Raw genomic sequence first — 19,210 nt, 5'->3', positions numbered from 1 at the left:
GAAACCAACAAACACTCTGGTTCCCAGATCATCCCAGGCCCACATGAAACCAACAAACACTCTGGTTCCCAGATCATCCCAGGCCCACATGAAACCAACAAACACTCTGGTTCCCAGATCATCCCAGGCCCACATGAAACCAACAAACACTCTGGTTCCCAGATCATCCCAGGCCCACATGAAACCAACAAACACTCTGGTTCCCAGATCATCCCCACATGAAACCAACAAACACTCTGGTTCCCAGATTCCCAGGTTCCCAGATCATCCCAGGCCCACATGAAACCAACAAACACTCTGGTTCCCAGATCATCCCAGGCCACATGAAACCAACAAACACTCTGTTCCCAGATCATCCCCCACATGAAACCAACAAACACTCTGGTTCCCAGATCATCCGAGGCCCACATGAAACCAACAAACACTCTGGTTCCCAGATCATCCCAGGCCCACATGAAACCAACAAACACTCTGGTTCCCAGATCAGATCATCCGAGGCCCACATGAAACCAACAAACACTCTGGTTCCCAGATCATCCCAGGCCCACATGAAACCAACAAACACTCTGGTTCCCAGATCATCCCCACATGAAACCAACAAACACTCTGGTTCCCAGATCATCCCAGGCCCACATGAAACCAACAAACACTCTGGTTCCCAGATCATCCCCACATGAAACCAACAAACACTCTGGTTCCCAGATCATCCCCACATGAACCCAACAAACACTCTGGTTCCCAGATCATCCCAGGCCCACATGAAACCAACACTCCCTGGTTTGCATTTGCATTCTCTGGTGCCAGTGCTCTGGTGCCAGTATGGATTCCTCTCTGTGCCCTTATGGATGGTGAACATTAAATGATCGTTTCCATTTCTGTCCTCACGGTCTCGACTTTAAAGATTAATTCTGATATATCAATATCTTAAATGTTATATTTAAAAATGTATATATAATTTTTAAGGTCTCCATTTGTTATTTGCCAGTGTTGAGAATCTCAGGACCCATTCAGATGTACTGCTTCCAACACCGATGCTTCCACAGTGTCTTCTGCAACATACAGCTCCTTCCACAGTGTCTTCTTCAACATACAGCTCCTTCCACAGTGTCTCCTGCAACATACAGCTCCTTCCACAGTGTCTTCTTCAACATACAGCTCCTTCCACAGTGTCTTCTGCAACATACAGCTCCTTCCACAGTGTCTTCTGCAACATACAGCTCCTTCCACAGTGTCTTCTTCAACATACAGCTCCTTCCACAGTGTCTTCTTCAACATACAGCTCCTTCCACAGTGTCTTCTTCAACATACAGCTCCTTCCACAGTGTCTTCTTCAACATACAGCTCCTTCCACAGTGTCTTCTTCAACATACAGCTCCTTCCACAGTGTCTTCTGCAACATACAGCTCCTTTCCTTTAAAAAGACACTAGGCGCTCCATTTGTGGCTGGCGTGAAGCAAGCGTAATTGTCAAAAGCACAGTCGTTAGTGATTTTGACCGGTAAAGCCGTCGCTCTTCTATTTTCCAACCCGAGAGCCAAGATTGGTAATTTACCCGTTTTATATGAGCTGGCTTGTGCTGAGGTGGGGAGGCAATATCTGAGGTGTGTCCTTAAAAACGTGTGCCGAAGTGGCAATTTCAGTATGCTCTGGTGGGGATATTTAAGACCAACCCCAAAGCTGGTTTTAGTGGTAACGGGTTGGCGACGACATGGATTCTGACAGAAGAAGCGCTGCCTATCCAGCCGTGACGCACAGAAACCATATGCACATGGAACAAGACATATGTGCTTTTTTGTTCCCAATTTGTTCCCAACCCCAGTTTCAGCCTTTCCCCAACCACTTAAAAAAAATGTATGCCTTCATGTGGGTGAAGGAAGTTGTTCATTTTGGGGGTGGGTAAACATAGTTGTACCTGATCTCAACAACACTTTCTCACTAAAGTATACTTACCAGAAGTCCAGAGGTACGCTCTGATAATAAAATGATGTGCATCACGAGCAAATATGGCTCTTTACAGTTCTCACAGTGATAAGGCTCTGTTCAGTTATCTCACAGTGATAAGGCTCTGTTCAGTTATCTCACAGTTATCTCACTCACAGTGATAAGGCTCTGTTCAGTTATCTCACAGTGATAAGGCTCTGTTCAGTTATCTCACAGTGATAAGGCTCTGTTCAGTTATCTCACAGTGATAAGGCTCTGTTCAGTTATCTCACAGTGATAAGGCTCTGTTCAGTTATCTCACAGTGATAAGGCTCTGTTCAGTTATCTCACAGTGATAAGGCTCTGTTCAGTTATCTCACAGTGATAAGGCTCTGTTCAGTTATCTCACAGTGATAAGGCTCTGTTCAGTTATCTCACAGTGATAAGGCTCTGTACAGTTATCTCACAGTGATAAGGCTCTGTACAGTTATCTCACAGTGATAAGGCTCTGTTCAGTTATCTCACAGTGATAAGGCTCTGTAAGGCAGTTATCTCACAGTGATAAGGCTCTGTACAGTTATCTCACAGTGATAAGGCTCTGTTCAGTTATCTCACAGTGATAAGGCTCTGTACAGTTATCTCACAGTGATAAGGCTCTGTACAGTTATCTCACAGTGATAAGGCTCTGTTCAGTTATCTCACAGTGATAAGGCTCTGTACAGTTATCTCACAGTGATAAGGCTCTGTACAGTTATCTCACAGTGATAAGGCTCTGTACAGTTATCTCACAGTGGTAAGGCACCGAGTTCCTGACATCTATTGCCACTTGCGGTGTAAATTCCAATTCCCCATGGGGCGCAAAAAATATTTGAAATGTAGACTCACATTTATTGCGGCATTGTGTTGGGAAGAAAGGTGCAATCATCACCTAGAAAATTAAGAGATGGGGCTCAATCCAATCTGCATTGCAGTATTTATGCAGTAGCTCTTTTTCCAATAGTCCAATTAACTCACAGATTGGTCTTGGGTACTGTATAAAAACCTAATGCCAGGGCGACCCCTTCACAGGTATGCTTTCACGTTTCACAATTAGAAGAGTGTGGCAACGGGATGAATATTGTAAATAAAAGATTTGCATGGGGAAATATATATATATATATATATATATATATATATATATATATATATATATATATATATATATATATATATATATATATACAGTGGGGCAAAAAGTATTTAGCCAGCCACCAATTGTGCAAGTTCTCCCACTTTAAAATATGAGAGGCCTGTAATTTTCATCATAGGTACACTTCAACTATGACAGACAAAATGAGAGAGAAAAAATCCAGAAAATCACACTAGGATTTTTTATGAATTTATTTGCAAAATATGGTGGAAAATAAATATTTGGTCACCTACAAACAAGCAAGATTTCTGGCTCTCACAGACCTGTAACTTCTTCTTTAAGAGGCTCCTCTGTCCTCCACTCGTTACCTGTATTAATGGCACGTGGTGGAACTTGTTATCAGTATAAAAGTCACCTGTCCACAACCTCAAACAGTCACACTCCAAACTCCACTATGGCCAAGACCAAATAGCTGTCAAAGGACACCAGAAACAAAATTGTAGACCTGCACCAGGCTGGGAAGACTGAATCTGCAATAGGTAAGCAGCTTGGTTTGAAGAAATCAACTGTGGGAGCAATTATTAGGAAATGGAAGACATACAAGACCACTGATAATCTCCCTCGATCTGGGGCTCCACGCAAGATCTCACCCGTGGGGTCAAAATGATCACAAATACGGTGAGCAAAAATCCCAGAACCACACGGGGGGACCTAGTGAATGACCTGCAGAGAGCTGGGACCAAAGTAACAAAGCCTACCATCAGTAACACACTACACTGCCAGGGACTCAAATCCTGCAGTGCCAGACGTGTCCCCTTGCTTAAGCCAGTACATGTCCAGGCCCGTCTGAAGTTTGCTAGAGAGCATTTGGATGATCCAGAAGAAGATTGGGAGAATGTCATATGGTCAAATGAAACCAAAATATAACTATTTGGTAAAAACACAACTCGTTGTGTTTGGAGGACAAAGAATGCTGAGTTGCATCCAAAGAACACCATACCTACTGTGAAGCATGGAGGTGGAAACATCATGCTTTGTGGCTGTTTTTCTGCAAAGGGACCAGGACGACTGATCCGTGTAAAGGAAAGAATGAATAGGGCCATGTATCGTGAGATTTTGAAAACCTCCTTTAGGGCAAGGGCATTGAAGATGAAACGTGGCTGGGTCTTTCAGCATGACAATGATCCCAAACACACTGCCCGGGCAACAAAGGAGTGGCTTCGTAAGAAGCATTTCAAGGTCCTGGAGTGGCCTAGCCAGTCTCCAGATCTCAACCCCATAGAAAATCTTTGGAGGGAGTTGAAAGTCCGTGTTGCCCAGCAACAGCCCCAAAACATCACTGCTCTAGAGGAGATCTGCATGGAGGAATGGGCCAAAATACCAGCAGGAGTGTGTGAAAACCTTGTGAAGACTTACAGAAAACATTTGAACTCTGTCATTGCCAACAAAGGGTATATAACAAAGTATTGAGATAAACTTTTGTTATTGACCAAATACTTATTTTCCACCATAATTTGCAAATAAATTCATTAAAAATCCTACAATGTGATTTTCTGGATTTCTTTTCTCATTTTGTCTGTCATATTTGAAGTGTACCTATAATGAAAATTACAGGCCTCTCTCATCTTTTTAAGTGGGAGAACTTGCACAATTGGTGGCTGACTAAATACTTTTTTGCCCCACTGTATACTGTATATTACAACTATGAGCAGACTGCACCACCAGTAATAACATTTGGGGAAAAATGATGATTGGTGTGTATTTCTTGTTATGATGGATGCAGCTACGAATTTAAACAAATACTTCTCATATCCTACATGTTTTTTTCTTCTTCGTAAAAAGCACAGAAATATGCATGAGACGGTAAGCAAACATGTTTAATTTGGTCATATGCGGAAATGTGCCTTTTGAATTTTTTTGTAACGTCAGTAGTCTCGTCAAGGAAGCATCATGCAAGTATATTGTACCACCCAGTCCATTTAGAAAGGAATGTATTTCATACCGACCACTTCCTTAAGATGATGTGCCTCTACATCGAGAAGGGTGCAATTGCAGCCTGCAATTTGGGACGTTCCAGTCTGGAAGGTGGGGGTGCTCCAGTACAGTCGCCCCCGCCTGTCAGGTACTGTTTTCCCACAGTTTTGTTAACGACTGTGAGGGCAGGCGGGAGCGAAGGACGCCGTCTAGCAGTGGGGGGGGGTTCATGAAGGAACCAATGGGATGCTCGAGGGGAATGCCCAGAAACGCCCAGAATTGCGGGCTACAGTGGCACACTATTGTCTACGTCACGATTTCAATGGTCAAGTTCAACCGCTCGGGTCCAAAATAGCTAGATTTACTACTAAAAGACCGAAATATATCACTTTTAGAACCATCTGTCAAAATGAAGCCCAGAATTGACGTGTTTCACTATAAATAAGCCTAAAACATCTGGTTTTACATGAAGAAAAAAATATGTTCATGAAAGTTACTCTTTAAAAGCCAAGCATAGCCTCTCCTCCTCTCAGTAAAGTTTTTTTTTGTCATACCCAATGCTGTCGCCAAGTAGTCCAGACTATCGATAAAGGGTTTCTCGTGAGACCACAATCACCCAAAGCTTTATTAAAAGGTCAAGTTTGACAAGACTGTAAGAGGACATCCCCTTTTTATATATGTGGGCTATTACATTATTTCAGACTGCTCCTGTTGTTATTGTGGACGTACAGTACAACCCCTCCATGGAGGTTATTTGCCCATCATGGAATGAGATAACCCACTGACATTCTTTAGAAACATTTTAAGTTATTTTCCTTGAACAATTTGTATTGTATTTCTTTTTGATTAAAAAGCAAGCCCCTTTCCCTGCTATAACGGAAGCTGGTTCAACAACAACGTGCCTGGTCTCTCTGATCCTGGCCATCCGTTAGCCAAGGAGCCGATACATAAAAGGTTTATGCTTGTGAGCCTTTTGCCGACATGCTTTGGAATGAATTATTCCTAATTCACATAGGCCCACCTACAGTGAATACTCCATTCCGCTTGTATATATCAATCCCCATTTCCAAACACCGCCTCTTGTCCAGTTACCAAACACACGCTCCTCCAAACAAAAGTTTCAGTCCTATAACACCATATCAACAGCAGGCCGAGGCTGTATCTGGCTTGTTGAGAACATGTCTCACACACGTCTCACATGTCTCACACACGTCTCACACATGTCTCACACACGTCTCACACATGTCTCACACACGTCTCACACACGTCTCACACACATCTCACACATGTGTCACACAAGTTACGGAGCTTAGTATGTTTTATTTGAGGAGAGTGCGATGCCTAAGGCCTATACTCGTTTGAAGGCAATTACAACAATGTTGACTGTCAACAATCCAAACATATTGAGCCAACACTGGATGTTTCTGTTTTATGTTGCTATCAGTCGTTAGCCTCTGCTATTTAATAAACTGTAGTATCGATCCACAATGGATAGGACTAGAATATTCTGTGGCCCCAGACGAATTGGAGATGATAGCATCTCAAAGACCGTCAATAACCGACAAAACTTGAGACAAACGCATGCCTTATTAAACAATGGAACGCCTTAATTGACCTGTGAGTGGCCAAGCCCTCATCACACCTACAACTTGTTTATTTATCAAAACCCAGCTCTTTTCACACTACCGGCAGCTAATGAGCTCATAATAATGGCAATGAAAATCGTGAAAATATTTCGGACAAACCCCAGGACCAAAGGTGGAGGAGGAGAAGTTGGTGGAGGAGAGGAGGAGGAGAAGGAGGATGGAGGAAAGGAGGGTGGAGGATAGTTGGGTAGAGGATGTTGGGAGGGGTAAGGTGGAGGAGGAGTACTGTGGGGAAGGAGGTGGAGAGGAGGGAGGAAACAGCAGGTGGAAGAGGTGGTGGAGGAGGGAGAGGAGCTACCAGAGGAGGAGGAAGGTGGAGGAGAGACTGGGGAAGGAGGTGGAGGAGGAGAAGGAGGGTGGAGGAGGAAGGTGGAGGAGAGAGGTGGGGAGGAGGTGGAGGAGAGGGAGGAGGAGAGGTGGACGGGAGGTGGTGGAGGAGAGGAGGAGGAGGGAGGAGGAGGTGGAGGAGGAGAGGTGGGGAAGGAGTTGAGGAGAGGAGAAGGAGGTGGAGGAGGTGGAGGAGGAGGGGGAGAGGAGGGAGGAGAAGGAGAGGAGGGGAGGAGAGGAGGATGGAGGGGAGGAGGGGGAGAGGTGGAGGAGGAGGTGGAGGGAGAGGGAGGGAGGAGAGGAGGAGAAGGAGGTGGAGGAGGAGGAGAGGTGGAGGAGGAGGAGGAGGGAGGAGAGGAGGAAGGAAAGGTGGAGGAGGAGGAAGGAGAAGGAGGAGGTGGAGGAGGAGAGGTGGAGAAGGAGGAGAGGGAGGAGAGGAGAGGTGGAGGAGAGGAGGTGGGGGGAGAGGTGGTGGAGGAGGAGGGGGAGAGGAGGAGGAAGGAGGAGGGAGAGGAGGAGGAGGGTGTGGAGGAAGGGGAGGAGGAGAGGAGAAGGAGAGGTGGAGAAGGGAGGTGGTGGAGGAGAGGTGGAGTGGTGGGAGGTGGAGGAGAAGGAGGAGGAGGTGGAGAGGTGGATTGGAGATGGAGAGGGGAAGAGGTGGAGGAGAGGTGGAGGAGGAGGAGGGAGAGGTTGAAGAGGGAGGAGGTGGAGGAGGAGGGAGGAGAGGAGGAGGAGGTGGAGGAGAGGTAGAGGAGAGGTAGAGTGGAGGAGAAGGAGAGGTGGAGGAGGAGGAAAGGAGAGGTGGAAGAGTGGATAAGGATAGGTGGAGGAGGAGGTGGAGGAGGAGGAAGAGAGGTGGAGGAGGAGGAGGAGGTGGAGGTGGAGGAGAGGTGGAGGAGGGAGAGAGGTGGAGGATAGGTGGAGGAGAGGAGGAGGAGAAGGAGAGGTGGAGGAGGAGGAGGGTGGAGGAGGAGGAGAGGAGAGGTGGAGGAGGAGGAGAGAGGTGGAGGAGAGGTGGAGGAGGAGGAGTGGAGGAGAGGTGGAGGTGGAGGAGGAGGAGGGTGGAGGAGGAGGAGAGGTGGAAGAGAGACTGTGGAGGAGGAGGTAGAGGATAGGTGGAGGAGAGGGTGGAGGAGAGGTGGAGGAGAAGGAGAGGTGGAAGAGAGGTGGAGGAGGGATAGAGGATAGGTGGAGGAGAGGTGGAGGGGAAAGGAGGAGGTGGAGGAGGAGGAGGAACTAATGGGGATCCATAGAAACCCCAAGAGAGGTGGAGGAGAAGGAGAGGTGGAAGAGAGGGATGGAGGAGAGGTAGAGGATAGGTGGAGGAGAGGTGGAGGAGAAGGAGAGGTGGAGGAGGAGGAGAGTGGAGGAGGAGGAGGTGGAGGAGAGGTGGAGGTGGAGGAGAAGGTGGAGGAGGAGGAAACCCCAAGAGGTGGCCTTGGCAGGAACTAATGGAGGAAGAGGTGGAGGAGGAGTGCTCCATGTGTTCAGTTGTTCACTGAGACAGACAGTCCTCCCAACTGACTGACTCCTGAGGCATATTATACTGTACTGTATGGAGTTACACCTTGTGGAACAGCGGGGACTCTGAGGCAACACAAACACATGTAATAACATACACACGTACACATAGATTTTGTGTTGTAGATATGTGTTAGTGGAGTATTGGCTTGAGGGCACACACTTAGTGTGTTGTGAAATATGTTATGAATGTATTGTAATGTTTTAAAAATGGTATAACTGCCTTCATTTTGCCAGATCCCTGGAAGAGTAGCTGCTGCCTTGGCAACAGCTAATGGGGATCCATAATAAACCCCAGGAAGAGTAGCTGCTGCCTTGGCAGGAACTAATGGGGATCCATAATAAACCCCAGGAAGAGTAGCTGCTGCCTTGGCAGGAACTAATGGGGATCCATAATAAACCCCAGGAAGAGTACTGCTGCCTTGGCAGGAACTAATGGGGAACCATAATAAACCCCAGGAAGAGTAGCTGCTGCCTTGGCAACAGCTAATGGGGATCCATAATAAACCGCAAGAAGGGTAGCTGCTGCCTTGGCAACAGCTAATGGGGATCCATAATAAACCCCAAGAAGAGTAGCTGCTGCCTTGGCAGGAACTAATGGGGATCCATAATAAACCCCAAGAAGAGTAGCTGCTGCCTTGGCCATAATAAACCCCAGGAACTAATGGGGATCCATAATAAACCCCAGGAAGAGTAGCTGCTGCCTTGGCAACAGCTAATGGGGATCCATAATAAACCCCAAGAAGAGTAGCAAGAAGAAGTAGCTGCTGCCTTGGCAACAGCTAATGGGGATCCATAATAAACCCCAAGAAGAGTAGCTGCTGCCTTGGCAACAGCTAATGGGGATCCATAATAAACCCCAAGAAGAGTAGCTGCTGCCTTGGCAGGAACTAATGGGGATCCATAATAAACCCCAGGAAGAGTAGCTGCTGCCTTGGCAACAGCTAATGGGGATCCATAATAAACCCCAAGAAGAGTAGCTGCTGCCTTGGCAGGAACTAATGGGGGATCCATAATAAACCCCAAGAAGAGTAGCTGCTGCCTTGGCAGGAACTAATGGGGATCCATAATAAACCCCAAGAAGAGTAGCTGCTGCCTTGGCAGGAACTAATGGGGATCCATAATAAACCCCAAGAAGAGTAGCTGCTGCCTTGGCAACAGCTAATGGGGATCCATAATAAACCCCAAGAAGGGTAGCTGCTGCCTTGGCAGGAAGCTAATGGGGATCCATAATAAACCCCAAGAAGAGTAGCTGCTGCCTTGGCAGGAACAATGCCATAATGGGGATCCATAATAAACCCCAAGAAGAGTAGCTGCTGCCTTGGCAACAGCTAATGTGGATCCATAATAAACCGCAAGAAGGGTAGCTGCTGCCTTGGCAACAGCTAATGGGGATCCATAATAAACCCCAAGAAGAGTAGCTGCTGCCTTGGCAGGAACTAATGGGGATCCATAATAAACCCCAAGAAGAGTAGCTGCTGCCTTGGCCGGAATGGGGATCCATAATAAACCCCAAGAAGGATGCTGCCTTGGCAAACTAATGGGGATCCATAATAAACCCCAAGAAGAGTAGCTGCTGCCTTGGCAGGAACTAATGGGGATCCATAATAAACCCCAAGAAGAGTAGCTGCTGCCTTGGCAGGAACTAATGGGGATCCATAATAAACCCCAAGAAGAGTAGCTGCTGCCTTGGCATCCATAATAGCTAATGGGGATCCATAATAAACCCCAAGAAGAAGAGTAGCTGCTGCCTTGGCAACAGCTAATGGGGATCCATAATAAACCCCAAGAAGAGTAGCTGCTGCCTTGGCAGGAACTAATGGGGATCCATAATAAACCCCAAGAAGAGTAGCTGCTGCCTTGGCAGGAACTAATGGGGATCCATAATAAACCCCAAGAAGAGTAGCTGCTGCCTTGGCAGGAACTAAACTGGGGATCCATAATAAACCCCAAGAAGAGTAGCTGCTGCCTTGGCAGGAACTAATGGGGATCCATAATAAACCCCAAGAAGAGTAGCTGCTGCCTTGGCAGGAACCATAATGAGGGTCCATAATAAACCCCAGGAAGAGTAGCTGATGCCTTGGCAGGAACTAATGGGGATCCATAATAAACCCCAGGAAGAGTAGCTGCTGCCTTGGCAGGAACTAATGGGGATCCATAATAAACCCCAAGAAGAGTAGCTGCTGCCTTGGCAGGAACTAATGGGGATCCATAATAAACCCCAAGAAGAGTAGCTAATGGGGATCCATAATAAACCCCAAGAAGAGTAGCTGCCTTGGCAGGAACTAATGGGGATCCATAATAAACCCCAAGGATCCATAATAAAATAAACCCCAAGAAGAGTAGCTGCTGCCTTGGCAGGAACAGCTAATGGGGATCCATAATAAACCCCAAGAAGAGTAGCTGCTGCCTTGGCAGCTAATGGGGATCCATAATAAACCCCAAGAAGAGTAGCTGCTGCCTTGGCAGGAACTAATGAGGGTCCATAATAAACCCCAGGAAGAGTAGCTGATGCCTTGGCAGGAATAATAAACTAATGGGGATCCATAATAAACCCCAGGAAGAGTAGCTGCTGCCTTGGCAGGAACTAATGGGGATCCATAATAAACCCCAAGAAGAGTAGCTGCTGCCTTGGCAGGAACTAATGAGGGTCCATAATAAACCCCAGGAAGAGTAGCTGATGCCTTGGCAGGAACTAATGAAGGATCCATAATAATCCATAATAAACCCCAAGAAGAGTAGCTGCTGCCTTGGCAGGAACTAATGAGGATCCATAATAAACCCCAAGAAGAGTAGCTGCTGCCTTGGCAGGAACTAATGAGGGTCCATAATAAACCCCAGGAAGAGTAGCTGCTGCCTTGAAGAGTAGCTGCTGCCTTGGCAGGAACTAATGAGGATCCATAATAAACCCCAAGAATAATGAATAATAAACCCCAGGAAGAGTAGCTGCTGCCTTGGTAGGAACTAATGGGGATCCTTAACAAATACAAATACAGAGACGACACCACTACCATCACCCCCACTTTTTTGGGGATCTGATGTCCATTAGCTAATCCCTGTTCTGTCATTTAGCATGCAAACACACACAATAAACAGGCATACGCACACTAACGCACGCACACATACAGCTCGCAAACCACACACACACACCTAATGTCATGTTGCAAACCCTGGTCAACATCTGTCTGACAGTTTAATGCTGTGTGAAAATGTTAAGTGAATTACCTAGGGGAACAACCAATTAAAATCTAAAACCACTAAGAACACTCCAATGTTTCATCAACTAAACTAAATGTTTTCCAGGGATTTAATGGCCATAATTTCCTTAACACACGAGAGTAATGCTATCTGCTACTAAAGTTCAAGTCAAGGGCAGGATGGTTACTGCAGTAAGTAGACTACATTATTTGCACTTCCAAGATACAGTTTGCTAAAATGACATGCAAAGACTTGAATAGAACTGTGTCCAAGTGTGAATAAAGTGAGAGTTTTGGTGCTGTGGATACGTTTGAAATCATTTAAGATGCAGCGAAGAAAGCCCTGGTTCGCCAGACCACCGTCCAAATAAACCCCAAGAAGAGTGAAGCCTCCTTTTCCAAAACACCGACCGCTTATGTCATTTACCATTTCCCTGGTGAGGGATTGTGCCTTTTGCCCCTGGCCACAGCAGAGAAAGAGGGACGAGTGAGAATGGGAGGAGGGGAAGGCAAGGAGGAAGGGAGAGAAAAACTAATGGGATTGAAGTAAGTCTGGTTTTCTCTGTCTGATAGCAGGAGAGTCAGACAATGATGAAGTCAGTCCAGGGGTAATTGTAGCTGTTAAGTCATTTCACCACGACAATGACTTCATCCTCTTCCATATTGCTCTTGGACATCTCCTGTCAAACTCGCCAGCTGTCAGTCTATACCTGTTGGCTTTGGATTAAGTCCGTTGCAAATAGAATTAGGTTGAATAATGCGTACTGTGTGTAATACAAAGCTGATTCTGTCCCGTCTCATTGCATTTACAATGTCTGCCTTGAAAGGATTCATTGTAGAGTGAAATAAACTACCTAATCTGGCGTTTTAGAAACTTAAACTGGATGAATTGTCAATGTATTACCAGAACCTTGGTAGACTGTTTGGTTTATTTGGAAATCATACCGTATCATATTCAAATTGTATAAAAAGTATCTTTCTAGTATAACCTATACCTATCTGGAACTATTTCTGTGCACATCATATACCATAGAATTCTACAATTCAAGCATAGTAATGCTATCTGCTACTAAAGTTCAAGTCAGAATTCCAAGGATTCGAGGTTTAGGAAGCCAAGCTAACGGGTGTATGTCAGATAGTGAGGAAGGAGAAATCCAAACACCATGGTAGAATCATGGCAGGCACATGTATGGACCTGTCATACCACAATACTGCATCCAACTATATTATATTTAACTGTAAATGTTAGCAAACACTCTATTTGATGTTTGACTGGTTTTGGATACTCTGACTGGCCAGATGAGGATGGTCTCTTGCTCTGCGCTCTGGTTCTTCACAATGTTTATCCAAACTAGCTATGTTTCCTAGACACGGTCACCTTGGCCTTCTCTTTAGAGGTGTACTTTGTAGCAAAGGTCATAGATAAGATTTGCTTGGTCGATTGGTTGACTGGTTGATTGACTAACAGCCTTTCTTTTCTCTGTGTCACATGCAGGTACCAGATCCACACGGGCCTCCAGCACTCGGTCATCAGGCCCACCCAGGCCAACTGCCTGCCCCTGGAGAATGTCACACTACCCCAAAAGCTCCGGCAGGCAGGCTACGCCACCCATATGGTGGGCAAGTGGCACCTGGGCTTCTACAAGCGTGGCTGCATGCCCACTCAGCGCGGCTTCGACACATTCTTTGGGTCCCTATTGGGTAGTGGTGACTACTACAGCCACTATAAATGTGACGGCCCCGGCATGTGTGGCTATGACCTGTACGAAGGGGAGGAGGCAGCCTGGGAACAGGATCGGGGCCGATACTCAACCTTGATGTTCACCCAAAAAGCTGTGGACATCCTGGCACACCACAACCCCCAGAAACCCTTATTCCTCTACTTGGCCTTTCAGGCGGTCCACTCCCCGCTACAGGTGCCCGCTCGCTACCTGGAGCGCTACAAGTCCATCCCTAACTTACATCGGCGCAAGTACGCCGCCATGGTGTCCTGCCTGGACGAGGCCGTCCACAACCTCACGCTGGCACTGAAGCGTTACGGTTTCTACGACAATACAGTGATAGTGTACTCGTCAGACAATGGGGGTCAGCCCATGGCCGGGGGCAACAACTGGCCTCTCAGGGGGAGCAAGGCCACCTACTGGGAGGGGGGAATCCGGGCCGTAGGCTTCGTTCACAGTCCCCTGCTACTGAACAAGGGGACCCGATGCCGGGCATTGATCCACATCACAGACTGGTTCCCCACCCTGGTGTCCCTGGGGGAGGGGACCCTGGACGAAGATCTCAACCTGGATGGCTACGACGTGTGGGAGGCCATCAGCGAGGGCCGCCAGTCCCCCCGCCACGACATTCTGCACAACATCGACCCCATCTACACCAAGGCAAAGAACGGCTCATGGAAGGCTGGCTATGGCCTCTGGAATACGGCCATCCGAGCCGCCCTCCGGGTGGGCCACTGGAAGCTTCTCACCGGGGTGCCTGGCTACAGCGACTGGGTCCCTCCGCAGACCTTCTCCAATCTGCTTCTGACCAACCGCTGGCATAATGAATATGTCCGCTGGGACCAGGGGAAGTCCGTCTGGCTGTTCAACATCATAGCCGATCCCTACGAGAGAGTGGACCTGTCTCTACGCTACCCACACATTGTGAAGAAGATGCTAATGCGGCTAGCACAGTACAATAGGACGGCCATCCCGGTGCGCTACCCGGCTAAAGACTCCCGCTCCAATCCTAACTTCAACGGAGGGGTGTGGGGACCCTGGTACAAAGAGGATGAAGATGATAGAGAGACTAACCTCCTTACCAACAACCTGGCCAAGAAGAGACGGAAGAAGAAAGTGAAGAAGAGGAAGCTGAAGGACTGAAAGAAAGGTGGAGGACTAGTCTTTTTATTTATTGCTGTACCTTTTTGTTGTGAAAGACGTTATGATGGTCAGATCTCAGGGATTGACACACGGTCGCTCTTTAAAGATTGTCCTGCTCAATGATTTGAAGACTTTAATGGACTGGTGCTTTGGATATTACATGAACTCAATGGACAAATGGACCTTTATTTGCCTCAGAGAGTAGGCTTTAAGGAAACAACCCACTTTAATAACTACTGTCAGACCCAGCACCTATGACCTCAAGACTATGAGTTAGGGCCTTTAAATAATGTTTATTTTTCTAGATTTTGATTGCATGCTTGAACTTCTGTGACCTTACGATTTTTATTAGATTTCTGACATTTAGGCAAAGAGAAAAATAAATATAGAATGAATTGTAGACAGCACCATATATTTGGGCTAAAGAAAAATAGTTAAAAAATTGTAGTGATTAATAGTTATATTATATTAGCTGTTGATTGTAGTGTTGCAAGAAAATGAAAAAACAAATTAGAAAATGTTGAATTTATATTGATAGTCAACTGAGATTTACTCTGTTTCATGAGTACAGTCCGTCTCCCTGTCTTTAGAACAATCTATGTTCTCCCCATTAGTTCTGTCTAGTCTGGCACCAGGTAAACCTGAATGTAAAACAAATTAGCTAAAAAATAAAATGTGTTTTTCTCATTCTCTCTCTTTGTCTCATCCTCTCTTCTTTCTCACCATCTTTCTCTCTGTACTTCCAAAGGTCATGTTTCTCTCTCTCTCTCCTCCCTCTCCCTGTCTCTCTCTCTCTCTCCCGCTCTCTCTCTCCACTCACGCTCCCTGTCTCTCGCTCTCTCGCTCCCTGTCTCTCTCGCTCCCCTCTCTCCCTCGCTCCCACTCTCGTTCCAGCCCTCTCTCTCTCTTGCTCCCTCTCTCTTGCTCCCTGTCTCTCTCTCGCTCCCTCTCCTCTCTCTCTCTCTCGCTCCTGTCTCTCTCCCTCTCTCTCTCCCTCTCTCTCGCTCCCACTCTCTGCCCCACGCTCCCCTGCTCCCCTCTCTCTCTCGCTCCCTGTCCTGTCTCTCTCTCTCGCTCCCTGTCTCCCTCTCTCGCTCCCTGTCTCTCGCTCTCCTCGCTGCTCCCTGTCTCATCCTCTCTCGCTCACCCTGCTCTCTCTCGCTCCCTCTCTCTTTCCCTGTCTCTCTCTCGCTCTCTCTCTCTCTCTCGCTTCCTCCCTGTCTCTTGCTCCTCTCTCTCTCTCGCCTCCCTGTCTCTCTGTCTTCTCTCTCTCTCTCTCTTGCTCCCTGTCTCCCACTCTCCCCCACTCTCACTCTCTCTCACTCTCCCGCTCCCTGTCTCTCTTCGCTCCCTCTCTCTCTCGTCCCTGTCTCTCTCGCTCCCTGTCTCTCTCTCTTCTCCCTCTCTCTCTCGCTCCCTCTCTCTCGCTCCCTCGTCTCTCTCGACCCTCTCTCTCTCTCCCTCTCTCTCGCTCCCTGTCTCTCTCGCTCCCTGGCTCCCACTCACGACCTTCTCTCACTCCCTCTCTCTCTCGCTCCCTGTCTCTCTTCGCTCCCTGTCTCTCTCTCGCTCCCTCTCTCTCGCTCTCTCTCTCGCTCCCTCTCTCGCTTCTCTCCCTCTCTCTCTCGCTCCCCTGCTCTCTCGCACCCTGTCTCTCTCTCTCTCCCTCTCTCTCTCGCTCCCACTCTCTCTCTCGCCTCTCTCTCTCTCTCTCTCTGCTCCCTGTCTCTCTCTCTCGCTCCCCCTGTCTCTCGCTCCCTCCCGCTCTCTCGCTCCCTCTCTCTCTCGCTCCCTCTCTCTCTCCTCCCTGCTCTCTCTCTCGCTCTCCTCTCCACTCTCTCGCTCCCTGTCTCTCTCTCTGTCTCTCGTCTCTCTCTCTCTCTCCCTGTCTCTCTCTCGCTCCCACTCTCTCACTCCCCTCTCTCTCTCGCTCCCTGTCTCTCCCTCTCTCTCTCGCTCCCTCTCTCTCTCTCGTCTCTCTCTCTCTTGCTCTCTCTCTCGCTCCCACTCTCGCCCCTCCTCTACCTCTCTTCAAGCTCCCTGTCTCTCTCTCGCTCCCTCTCTCTCTCTCGCTCCCTCTCTCTCGCTCCCTGTCTCTCTCTGCTCCCTCTCTCTCCCTCTCTCTCTCTCGCTCCCTGTCTCTCCTTGCTCCTCTCTCTCGCTCCCTGTCTCTCTCTCGCTCCCTGTCTCTCTCTCGCTCCCTCTCTCTCTCTCCCTCTCTCTCTTGCTTCCTGTCTCTCTCCCCTCGCTCCCTCTCTCGCTCCTGTCTCTCTTAGCTCCCTGTCTCTCTCTCTCTCCCTCTCTCGCTCTCACGCTCTCTCGCTCTCTCTCTCTCGCTCCCTGTCTCTCTCTCGCTCCCTCTCTCTCTCGTCTCCCTGTCTCTCTCTCGCTCCCTGTCTCTCTTGCTCCCTGTCTCTCTCTTGCTCCCACACGCTCCCGCTCTCTCTCTCTCGCTCCCTGTCTCTCGCTCCCTCTCCCTCTCTCTCTCTCTCGCTCCCTGTCTCTCTCTCGCTCCCTGTCTCTCTCTCGCTCCCTGTCCCTCTCTCTCTCTCCCTCTCTCTCTCGCTCCCTGTCTCTCTCTCGCTCCCTGTCTCTCTCTCGCTCCCTCCCTCTCTCCCTCTCTCGCTCGCTCCCTGTCTCTCTCTCTCTCTCGCTCCCACTCTCACTCCCTCTCTCTCGCTCCCTCTCTCTCTCGCTCCCTGTCTCTCTCTCTCGCTCCCTCGGCTCTCTCTCTCGCTCCTCTCGCTCTCTCCCTGTCTCTCTCTCCTCTCGCTCCCTCTCTCTCTCACGCTCCCTCTCTCGCTCCCTCTCTCTCTCGCTCCCTCTGTCTCTCTCTCTCTCTCTCGCTCCCACTCTCTCGCTCCCTCTCTCTCTTCCCTGTCTCTCTCGCTCCCTGTCTCCTCTCTCCCTCTCTCGCTCCCTGCTCTCTCGCTCCGCTCCCACTCTCACGCTCCCTCTCTCTCTCGCTCCCTGTCTCTCTCTCTCTCTCCTCCCCTCCTCTCTCTCTCTCTCTCTCGCTCCCACTCTCTCGCTCGCTCCCTGTCTCTCTCTCGCTCCCTCTCTCCTCGCTCCCTCTCTCTCTCTCTCTCCTCCCTGTCTCTCTCTCTCTCTCTTGCTCCCTCTCTCTCTCTCTCTCGCTCCCTCTCTCTCTCGCTCCCTGTCTCTCTCTCGCTCCCTGACTCTCTCTTGCTCCCTCTCTCTCTCGCCCTCCTCTCGCTCCCACTGCTCCTCTCCCTGTCTCTCTCTCGCTCCCTCTCTCTCTCGCTCCCTCTCTCTCGCTGCTCCCTGTCTCTCTCTTGCTCCCTGTCTCTCTCTCGCTCCCTGTCTCTCTCTCGCTCCCTGTCTCTCTTGCTCCCTCTCTCTCTCTCGCTCCCTGTCTCTCTCTCGCTCCCTGTCCCTCTCTCTCTCGCTCCCTCTCTCCTCTCTCTGCTCCCTCTCGCTCCCTCTCTCTCTCCCTGCTCCCTGTCTCTCTCTCCCTCCCTGTCCCTCTCTCTCGTCTCCCTGTCTCTCTCTCCCACTCCTCCTCTCTCTCTCTCTCTCTCTCTCTCTCTCGCTTCCTGTCTCTCTCTCGCTCCCTCTCTCTCTCGCTCCTGTCTCTCTCTCCCTCTCCCCCTCTCTCTCTCTCGCTCCCCCCTGTCTCTCTCTCGCTCCCGCTCCCTGTCTCTCTCTCGCTCCCTGTCTCTCTCTCCCTCTCTCTCGCTCCTGTCTCTCTCTTGCTCCCTCTCTCTCTCTCCCTCTCTCTCTCTTGCTTCCTGTCTCTCTCTCGCTCCCTCTCTCGCTCCCTCTCTCTCTCTCGCTCCCTCTCTCTCTCGCTCCCCTGCTCCCTCTCTCTCTCGTCTCTCTCTCACGCTCCCTGTCTCTCTCGCTCCCTCTCTCTCTCTCGCTCCCTGTCTCTCTCTCGCTCCCTCTCTCTCGCTCCCTCTCGCTCCCTGTCTCTCTCTCGCTCCCTCTCTCTCGCTCCCTGTCTCTCTCGCTCCTCTCTCTCTCCCTGTCTCTCTCTCGCTCCCTCTCTCTCTCTTGCTCTCCTGTCTCTCTCTCTCTCTCCCTCTCTCTCTCCCTGTCTCTCTCTCCCTGCTCCCTCTCTCTCTCGCTCCCTGTCTCTCTCTCCCTCTCTCCCTGTCTCTCTCTCTCGCTCCCTGTCTCTCTCTCGCTCCCTGTCTCTCTCTCGCTCCCTGTCTCTCTCTCTCGCTCCCTCTCTCTCTCTCTCTCTCCCTCTTGCTTCCTGTCTCTCTCTCGCTCCCTGCTCCCTGTCTCTCTCTCGCTCCCTGTCTCTCTCGAGTCAGGAAAAGACGTGCACACAGGCACGAACGCACACTTCTTTATTTTCTTTTGTATTTTGATCTTATGTTTTTAACTTCTTTATCTCCCCAGTTTAGTGGTATCCAACTGGTAGTTACAGTCTTGTCTCATTGCTGCAACTCCTTGCTCCCTCTCTCTCTCTCCTCTGTCTCTCTCTTTGTACGGACTCTGGAGAGGTGAAGGTCGAGAGCCTCCCCAGTTTAGTGACTCTCTCTTGTATCCAACTGGCGTCCTCATTGCTGAAACACAACCCAACCAAGCCACACTGCTTCTTGACACAATGCCCACTTAACCCGGAAGCCAGCCGCACCAATGTGTTGGAGGAAACACTGTG

General features: G+C 49.1%; 1 protein-coding gene across 1 annotated transcript in view; it reads left to right on the top strand.

Annotated features, from left to right (window-relative positions):
- Nucleotides 1-14,944, top strand: part of LOC135515387 (arylsulfatase J-like) — a 42,080-nt gene extending 27,136 nt beyond the window's left edge. Inside the window, exon 2 of the mRNA XM_064939059.1 lies at nt 13,209-14,944. Coding sequence (XP_064795131.1) covers nt 13,209-14,577 — 1,369 coding nt within the window. The 3' untranslated portion in view covers nt 14,578-14,944. The remainder of the gene's footprint in view (nt 1-13,208) is intronic.
- Nucleotides 14,945-19,210: the final 4,266 nt, after the last annotated feature.

The sequence above is a fragment of the Oncorhynchus masou genome, chromosome 27, assembly GCF_036934945.1.
Source record: "Oncorhynchus masou masou isolate Uvic2021 chromosome 27, UVic_Omas_1.1, whole genome shotgun sequence".
In the NCBI taxonomy this organism is placed as follows: Eukaryota; Metazoa; Chordata; class Actinopteri; order Salmoniformes; family Salmonidae; genus Oncorhynchus; species Oncorhynchus masou.
The sequence above is the reverse complement of the archived record's forward strand: the minus strand, read 5'-3'. Positions and strand labels throughout refer to the sequence as shown.